Source organism: Coturnix japonica, chromosome 9 (genome assembly GCF_054131305.1).
Source record: "Coturnix japonica strain WE chromosome 9, WE-NBRP24, whole genome shotgun sequence".
In the NCBI taxonomy this organism is placed as follows: domain Eukaryota; kingdom Metazoa; phylum Chordata; class Aves; order Galliformes; family Phasianidae; genus Coturnix; species Coturnix japonica.
In genome coordinates this window covers 5383101-5392061 of record NC_140671.1, presented here as the reverse complement: position 1 = coordinate 5392061, position 8961 = coordinate 5383101, and the positions used below count along the sequence as shown (strand labels likewise).

The window sequence follows — 8961 nt, the reverse complement described above, 5'->3', positions numbered from 1 at the left end:
ACCCCCCTCTCCCCGCAGTGACTCAGAGCTCCCGGCTCAGCGCGCTCCCTGTGGCAGTCACTGATCACGGGAGCAGGGACCGAGGCGGTGTCCCAAAGGGCCCCCAGCGGCCCCTCGTCCCCTCTCAACCCCTTTTCCTCTGCGTTTTCCCAACTTCCAGATCGCCCCGTAGGATCTGGATGGGGAAACTGAGGCACGGGATCGGATCCCTTTGCAGGGAGGATGCCGCAAGGACAAAGGGGCAATGTCACGGGGCTGCCCAGAAGAGGAAGTGTTGGAGTGTGCGGCAAAACGCGGCAGTCCCGAGGGAGACCCAACAGGAAGCAAAACTCACGGGGAATTTGGCCGTTGGGTTTTGAGGAATTGGAACGATTCTCCAAAAGAGAGGGGAGGAACAGCCCCACCACTAATGCTAAGGAGGCTGCAGGGAGCAGCCGGGTCTCTTCACAACCCCCCTCCACTCTAATAAAGCTCTGCTTCCTCTCCATGGCTCTCCATGCTACAGATGTGGCTGTGCCAATGGGCACTGTGTGGCCAGGCTGGGCTGTAAGCACTGCAGGGCCGTGGGCAGAATCCCCCTGCAAAAGGGGGAATATAAAACCTGTGTGGTTTTAGTGCTGCTTCAAACCCTTTTCGTAGACTGAAAGAGAAAGTCCACAGGTGACGGATGAACCCTTCGGTGAACTGAAAACCTCTGTCCCTACAGCGGCGGTTGCCTGCAGTGGGATTTCTTGGCTCTCTTGCAAAATAAAACCCAACAGTGCTTCTACTGAAATGTGCTCATTGCTGAGCAGGGGAACAAAGAATCTGGAGGAAATGGAGAGCGAGTGAAAAATGTTGTGCAGCTGTGGTGAGCGCTGAGCTCTTGCCTTTCTCACCCATCCGTGCATCCATAAGAATCATAGAACTGTTTGAGTTGGAAAGAACCCCTGAAGCCATCTGTTCCCACTGCCTGCAGTGCTCAGGGACACCCACAGCTCCATCAGTGCTCACAGCCCCATCCCCTGGCCGTGGGTGTCTGCAGGGATGGGGCACCTCCAGCTCTCTGTGCACCCTGTGCCAGGGCAGAGGGACAGGAGCACCTCCCCCACCAGCTGCCCACACTGCTTTGGTTGCAGCCCAGAATATGGTTGGCTTTAGGGCTGTGAGGAAACACTGCTGGCTCACATCCAGTTGCAATCCACCAATACCCACAAGTTCACTTGGATAAGGGCTGTGCACAGTCCTTTCATAGAATCACAAGGTTGGAAAGGACCTACAAGATCACCTAGTCCAACCGTCCTCCCTTTACCATTCCTACAGAAAGCCACTAAGCCATATCTCCTAGCTCCCTACCCAAATACTGAAAGCTTGTACAACGATCCCCCAGCTTGTACTGATTGCAGGGGTTGCCACGACCCAGGTGCAGCCCTTGCATTTGGCTTTGTTCAATTTGATGAGGTTCACCTGGGCCCGTTACTCAGCCTATATAGGTACCTCTGTACTCATCCATCCGTCCAGTTGGGATTACTGGGTCGGACTGGGCCAGGCTCTGCGAGGGGCGGCGGCAGAAGCAGCACAAACGTGCGGGGAGGAGCCGGGTGGCAGCGCCCCGCCCGAGGGGCGGCCCGATCCACGCCGAGGTGCTGGAAACCGAGGACAAAAGGTGCCCGGGGGATGGGAGCGGGGCCGTCCCCGAGCGGGTCCGGTGTGGGATTGGAGTGGGGCCGAGGCGTAGCGGGACCGCGCGGTGCTGGGGAGTGGCGGTGGGGTTCGGTCGGGGCGGTCCCGCTGAGGACTGGAGCGTTCTCCCCCGTGTGCAAATGTTCCCTCCCCCAAAAGGATTTAAGATCCCGATTGGTGTCCCCGAACCGGGAGTCCTCTCCTGGCTCCTTTCATCCTGCGATGTGGCTCAGTAGGAAAGTAATGGTCATCCTCGCACGTGTCCGTCTTGTGCTGGGCACGCAGTGGTGACGCGCTGAAATTCGTCATTTTGGGGCAGAGCGAGTGGGGACAGCGGGGTGCCAGCCCTGTGCCAGCAGCCGACCCTGCTTCCAGCGCTTCCGTGTCCCCCAAGGTCACCCACGGCTGGAGCCCAGAGATAGAGCAGAGCCGTGCCTCGCAGCCCAGGTGGGTGGAAGGAACGGGATGGTGAGGGCACCGTGTGGGGACACAAGGAGGGGGGTGGCCTGGCCCTGTGTGGTGCTGCCCATGAGGGTCCCATGAGCCAGACCTGCACGTGGGCTGGGCTGCAGGGAGGAGCGTGGCCACGAGGCCACCTGTGCTGGATGAGGTGGGACAGTGGTGTGTATGGGGGGGAGGCACCAGCCCCAAGTGGGGCTCTCTATGGGGAAACACCACCTGGGGTGCAAAGTCAAACCCAACCTGCAGCACTACGTTGTGCGGGGTGAGCGCGCCTGCGGTGTTTGCTCTCCATTTCCATTTCCTGGGTGCCACCAGGAACAAGGAGCTGGCGGGTGGCTGTAGCACTGCACACACCCTGCCTGCGCCCTCTCCCTGCAGCCATGAAGCTGAACGAGCGCAGTTTGGTGTTCTATGCCACCTGTGACTCCCCGGCCGACAACGCTGGATTCCTCTACAAGCGCGGTGAGCGGCACACGGCGTATCACCGCCGCTGGTTCGTGCTCAAGGGCAACATGCTCTTCTACTTCGAGGAGCGAGAGAGCCGTGAGCCAGTGGGAGTCATCGTGCTGGAGGGCTGCACCGTGGAGCTCTGCGACTCAGCTGAGGAATTTGCCTTTGCCATTCGCTTCAGTGGCACCAAATCACGCACCTACGTGCTGGCAGCTGACAGCCAGGCGGCCATGGAGGCATGGGTGAAGGCACTGTCACGGGCCAGCTTTGACTACATGCGGCTGGTGGTGCGGGAGCTGGAGAAGCAGCTGGAGGAGATGCGGTGGGGCTGCCGGCACAACCCAGCCTGCTGCAAGGCACGGCCTTTACGGATGGAGCACTCCCTGCCAGCTCTGCCTGCGGTTCTGCCAAAGGAGAATGGCTGTGCAGTATGGAACAATGCGCCTGGCGTGGACCGGTTGTGTGATGGTTGTGATGATGACACCAACCCACGGCCACCACCGCTGCCTCCGCGCCGGCGAGCATCCAGCGGTGACACCGGGACGGCTGAGATCTCGGCGTTCTGCCGTCTGCACGAGCGGTACGGGAGGGAGGTGGCCCAGCTGCGGCAGGACTGGCAGCACCGGCAGTGCCAGCACCGGCCCTGAGAGGCCCTGAGGGCATGGAGTGTCTTCAGTGCAACTTCAGTCCCCTCTATAGGACTCACAGCTCCTGGCAGCAAGTGATGAGCTGGGTGCTCTGGGACCTCCAGATGCAAGGATTCTGTGGAGGGTTTGGACAGGTGTTGTACTGCCAGAGAGCAGGAACTGCCTTCCCCTCCCTAAGGCCAGCTGAGCCCCACAGCATCCCTCTGCTCCAGCAGGATGTGGTTTGTAGAACAAGCACACGAGCACTTCCCTAGCAGCACAGTGCCAAGCACAACAGCCACTGTGGCTTCATGTTTGCGTGCTGCTGGCACCCAGCAGGATCCTGGTCCTTCAATTCACTCTGCAGTGGAGTTGCTTGCACCCAGCCACATCCTCCAGGGCTCCAGGACAGATATTTTAGGGCTGGTGTCACAAAGGGGAAGTGTCACAGCGTTGAACAGGAACGTGTGTGTCAGCAGTGGGGGGAGCGGAGTGATTCATGTGCGCAAGCAGAGCATGGCTACCATTGGAGCCTTAGGGTCTCATGCAGGCATTTCTCTCGTTCGTATCCATTCTGCTGGCCCAAGGACATCCCAGCTGGTGCAGTGACTGCTGTTGTTAGCCATCCCACCAGCTCCTCCTTCACTAAAGCTGTTGAATCCCTCCCCTCCTGGGTTTGCTCCTTAGATCTGGGAGTGAGAGACACCCTGGGTTGGGCCAAGTGGCCCCATCTCCATTTGACTTCTCAGAACTCTGGCTCAAGTTCTTTTTCTGCAATAAATATTGCTTCAGGAATTCCCTCATGGCCTCCTTATCATTTGCACATTTGACTCATTTATGAAAGAAGGTCCTGAAGGATGAGGTCGGGAATGGAGTTGTGGCTGGGCATGGGATGGGAGTTGGGGATAGAATGGGATGGTGTCACTCAGGGGCCTTCAGGACATCATGTTGGTCTCAAGTAGGGATGGCATAGCAATTGCTTTTGGAGGGACAGAAATCTCACATCAGAGTCCTGAGGGCCTCAGATCTGTGTGGTTGTGCCGTGGAAACTGAACTGGTAAGGACAGGGATGAAGTAATGAGCTGTTCCCCACTGCTATCCACACATACATGAATGACTGCAGCATTGCTAAGAGTGGGAGTGTCGTCATATGGAAGTCAGATTGTCTGCAAACAAGCTGCAGAGTTTATTTTTTTTCCCCGACAATCTGAGTTCCAACAGCCAAATGTTTCCATTAGCTCCCATCCTCATTAAAGCACACTGCTACTGCTAAAATCCAACTCATGGGCAGCACTCTGTGGTGCCCCTTGGCTCCCCAGACTTTTGCCAAGGCTGTGTTTCACTGAGCCAGGACAAAATACCCATCCCTTCACTGGGGCTGGTGTTACACAGGGATGGGGACCCTGCTGTCACATAGGTGGCACTGCCATCCTGCATGGCATTCTGGCTCACAGAGGGCAGCTGAGGTGATGTCCCCCTGCATCCAGATGGAGAATGCAGCCGCTGTGGTTTCCATGGCAGCTGGCTGAGCTTTTCAAGGTGTTCAGATATTCATTAAAAATAAATCCTTCCCAATGTGTTAGTCGACAAACAAGCTTAAACAGATACGCAACATGTGGATTTATTAATTCATCACATGCCAAACCTCCCCACCTTGTGGTGGTAGCTACAAAATCACAGGGCGATGCTGAGCTCTGTAAGGTCAGGTGGCTCCCAATGGAAGCCAAAGTGGACACAGACTGGAACCAAGCACCAGGGACACATCCTGCCATGGGGCAAGACTGCACCTCAAGCTGAACCAACCCCACAGACATCCCCTTTTTCCCCATGGAGTGATATTGATGTCTGCAAGAGCCCCAAAAACAAATGCAAGGGGTGAAACTCAGTGGGAGACACCACCGCACGTCTCAGGTCCTGCAAAGAAACACACCATGACACCAAGAGTCTTATCCAACTTCTGTATTTAGTGGCTCTTTACAGAACTTGTTCCTTCCAAAATTGTTAACAAAGTTCATCGATCTCATAGAAACTTTTGAAGTACAGTACATGAGCCTATAACAAAATGTGATCAGGATGTCCCACTAGCTTTTAGTACAACAGGATTTCCATGTTCCAGAGTCTACCCTAAGTGCTTCATCAAATCCCGTTCCACTAAAGCTAACACAAGCACACTACAGAGAACAGTCGGCAATGGGTACGCCTCAGCCTTCAGCAGCACGGTGGCATCAGGGTGACCTCAGGGAGCTCGCGCCGATGCAAAGCTGAGCTTGCTTTTGGAATTGCTCCCTGACTACCACCAGAGTATAAAAATACCTTCTATTCTGATAAAAAATGTCTACAGTGGAAAACAAGTCAATGCATAGCCTCAGAGCTGGCATCGAGCTCTCCCCCACGGCCCCGTGGTGCCTCTCACCAGGTGACAGATGGCAGAGGGGATGGCCGGAGCACAGTACACCACATTCTTGGTGCTTGCAAAATGCATTGAGAAACGGGATGGACAGGAAACAGTATAGAACAACCCACCCTCCTCTTCTAAAGGCATTTTGTTAGTTGGGGCTGTGAGATGGGAACACCCCAGGGATGTGATCTTAGTGTTGGAGTGCCATAGCAGCACTGCTGTGGCTTTGCAGTAGGTCAGTTGCAAGGCAACACTGCTTTGCCCAACTCAGCCCCAAGCAGGAGCATGGCTTGACACTCCTCCAGGCTTGTCCCAGCTCACTGAGACATAGCCACTGCTTTGGGACATGGCCATGACAATAGGATGCGATCATGGCAAGGAGACAAGGCCATGACAATGGGATGTGGCTGCAGAAACAGGACATGGCCATGGCAAGGGGGTGCTCCCCCTGCCCACATCCCAAAGCCTCCAAACTAAAAAAGTGCTTCAGCCCCCAAAGCTGGACATGGTGTAGGGAGAACCCCAAGCAGGGCACGTCCTGGCTTTTGTAGTCCCTAGACACCAGTGATTTCATTTTCCATATGACAGTAGAGCATGGGGACCTCGAATGCTATCCCAAGCCAGCTGGAGCTGCTCCAGGTGTCAAACCCAGGTGCCTCTTCCCATCATCACCACAATCAGAGACAGCTTGCTTCACTTGGGTCTGTTTTGCCTTTTTCCCCCCTTTTCTGAGTGCTGTTATTGCTCAGGGCCAGCACCAGCTACTGACTTGAGGGAGCGCGAGGGACCGCATTTGCACCATGCTAAGTCTTGTTCCAGAAGGCTATTGCAGACATTTCTACAACATATACAACTGCACGTGACATTCTGTGTTACAAAGGTTTCAAAAACATACCACCAGAACTAAATACATACTCGATGGCGTCAAGGTTTCTGATTTAGAGTCTTCATGGACTATAACACAGTCTCTGGATGGGGCAGAAGCGATGCAGTGTCTTACAGACAAATGTGGAAAACTGCTATGCAAAAGTTTATCAAATTTGGTCAGTCTCATAGTGCTTCTTGATGGCTTTGCTCAGTAAGTCTTTTCTGTGGGTTGTTTTTTTTTCTGTTTTGTTTGTTTGTTTTTAATCTCATCCAGTGGCAAACTACAAGACTTCAGTGTACATTTAATGACACAACTGCTACATCATCTTGATTTTATAGCTATCTTTAATATCAAAGCAGCTTAAGCTGTTAATAAATTCCAAAGTATCCTTTTATTAAAATATCTAAAAGAGGTCTATAAATATTTTTTTTCTTTTTCTTTTCTAAAATTGTTCCCAGTTTTTCACATTGAAAACAAAGCTGGGGCAGCTTCGTGGACACCATTGCAGGTCCCACCTCTCGGTGCACGCTGAGTTTAACAAAATATAGAGAGATGTGTGTGTCTGGAAGGCAGCTCAGAACTCCCACTCGAGGACCTCCTCGCGGTTGGCAGCCCGCTCCAGGCGGTGGATGATGTTGTTGAGGTTGGCCATCTTCTCATGACGTCGCTGGACGCTGGTGCTGAGCCGGGGACATGGGGCTGGAGGCAGTGCTGGCGAGACTGGCCCAGCAGAAGATGGCCCTGGTGAGGCTGAACCAGCAAGGCCTGGCGAGGAGGCAGCGGAAGGCGAGCTGGGGGACACCTCCAGGCTACAGCGGGATGAGTTGGCTGATGACTGCGAGCCACCAGGGTCGGGATGCAGTGGTGGTGGTGGTGGTGGAGGACCTCCAGAGGCCCTGGCTCGGCCTCCCCGCCGTGGGAGGCTGCCAGTGCTGGGGGCAGCAGCATGGGGGGCTCCTCCTCGCTCCTCTTGTGGGGGTCCAGTGCTTTCTGCTGTCCCGACCGGGCTATGCGAGTCCCGCCGGTGGCTCCAGCTGCCCACCTCCCCCTGCTCCTCTTTCACCTTCACCTCAACAGTGCAAGAGTGCTCTCCCCCACTGAAAAGGGGTTTTCGGTCCTCGGCATCCGAGTCAGGGCTGTGTGGGGCCCTGGGCCTTGGGCCAGCTGCCCCACTACTCTGCTCTGGGTCCGTGTCATTGTCTTGCGTGCCCTCCACCAGCATCTCCCGGCGCATCCGTGACCTGTGGGGCACAAACACAGGGTGTGAGTGATCATGCCAGCTGGGAAAAACATCAACAGGCAGGTCTTGTATTGAGTGCTTCAAACATAAAAAACCCAACTTGTCATTCACAGAATGATAGAATCATAGAATCATTAATGTTGATAAAGACCCCTAAAGATCATCATGTCCAAACCCAACCCAACCCCACCATGAATCAGAGAGTCACGGATTCACCAGTGCTGGAAAAGACCTCCAAGATAGTCCAACTGTCCACTTACCACCATTATTCCCCCACTAAATCACAACATCTACATGTTTCTTGAACACCTCTAGGGACAGTGACTCAACTCTCTGGGCAGACCATTCCTGCATGTGACCACTCTTCTGTTGAAGAAATTTTTCTGACTATCTAACTTGAAACTTAAGACCATTACCTCTCATCCTTTGGGCTCTTTCCTGCAGCCTTCCAACCTCACCCACCTTTGCACATATTTTCCCCTACTGCTTTTTTTGTTGTTGTTTTAGATATCATTATTCGAAGACACACTTCAGGGTTGCTTTGTGCTGTTTCAGCAGCATCCATACCTGTAGTTGTGAAACCAGTTGATGACGGTGTTGGTCTTGAGGTTGAGCTGGAAGGAGAGCAGCTCGATGGTCTGCTGGGAGGGATAGGGTTCTAGCTGGTAGGCTTTCTTCAAGGCTTCTTTCTCTTCAGGAGCCAGCACTACCCGTGGCTTCTTGATCTGTAGGAGGCTGAGGTCCTGGGGCTGCAGGCCAGGGCTGGCACACTCAGAGCGGGCACCAGGGGACTCGCTATCTGAGCCAGCACTCATCAGCCCATACCGGCGCTTCAGGTAGGCTGCAGGAGAGGACACAGAGCTGCGTGCCGCTCAGCCCCTTCCACCCTGCCCATCCACTGCCACCCAGCCCCCATGCTTACCTTTCTTCTCCAGCTTCTTCATGTCACGCAGTTTTTCGACGTTGTGGGGGTCGTTGAGCCAGAGTTGCATGCGGACAAAGGGCTCCCTCCCCTTCAGGCTCAGCTTGTGCCATGGCTTGGGCCTGGAGAGGAGATCGGACACCGAGCCCTGCGTCAGGCCCAGGATGCTCTCCCCAAACAGCCGCTGGCCTGGCAGAGGAGAAGCAGAGGTGGTTAGAGAGGGACAAGTCCCACCACTGTCCAGCCAGCCACTTCCCAATCACCCTGCCACCCTGCCACCATGTCACCCCATCTGCATGTCCACCTCATCACCCCATCACCCCACCACCCTTT

General features: G+C 54.8%; 2 protein-coding genes across 23 annotated transcripts in view; one reads left to right on the top strand and one right to left on the bottom strand.

The window, feature by feature from the left end:
* Positions 1 to 1588: 1588 nt before the first annotated feature.
* PHETA1 (PH domain containing endocytic trafficking adaptor 1) lies at positions 1589 to 3995 on the top strand. Of its 3 annotated transcripts, none has more exons than XM_015878409.3 (3): positions 1589 to 1645; positions 1982 to 2109; positions 2503 to 3995. In XM_015878409.3, exon 3 carries the CDS (start codon positions 2505 to 2507, stop codon positions 3219 to 3221), a length of 717 nt encoding a protein of 238 aa, XP_015733895.2. In that variant the 5' UTR covers positions 1589 to 1645; positions 1982 to 2109; positions 2503 to 2504; the 3' UTR covers positions 3222 to 3995. The 3 variants fall into 3 exon arrangements, with proteins under 3 accessions (XP_015733895.2, XP_032303734.2, XP_085412039.1); XM_032447843.2 differs by having other exon boundaries at positions 1822 to 2109; XM_085555913.1 differs by lacking the exon at positions 1982 to 2109.
* A 1149-nt stretch (positions 3996 to 5144) lies between these two features.
* The window catches only part of CUX2 (cut like homeobox 2), a 52747-nt gene continuing 48930 nt past the window's right edge, over positions 5145 to 8961 (bottom strand). For all 20 annotated transcript variants that reach the window (XM_085555815.1, XM_085555822.1, XM_085555819.1 and 17 more), the window contains 3 exons: positions 8629 to 8817; positions 8274 to 8547; positions 5145 to 7707 (listed from right to left, as the gene is read on the bottom strand). In XM_085555815.1, coding sequence (XP_085411941.1) covers positions 7041 to 7707; positions 8274 to 8547; positions 8629 to 8817 — 1130 coding nt within the window. In that variant the 3' untranslated portion in view covers positions 5145 to 7040. The remainder of the gene's footprint in view (positions 7708 to 8273; positions 8548 to 8628; positions 8818 to 8961) is intronic.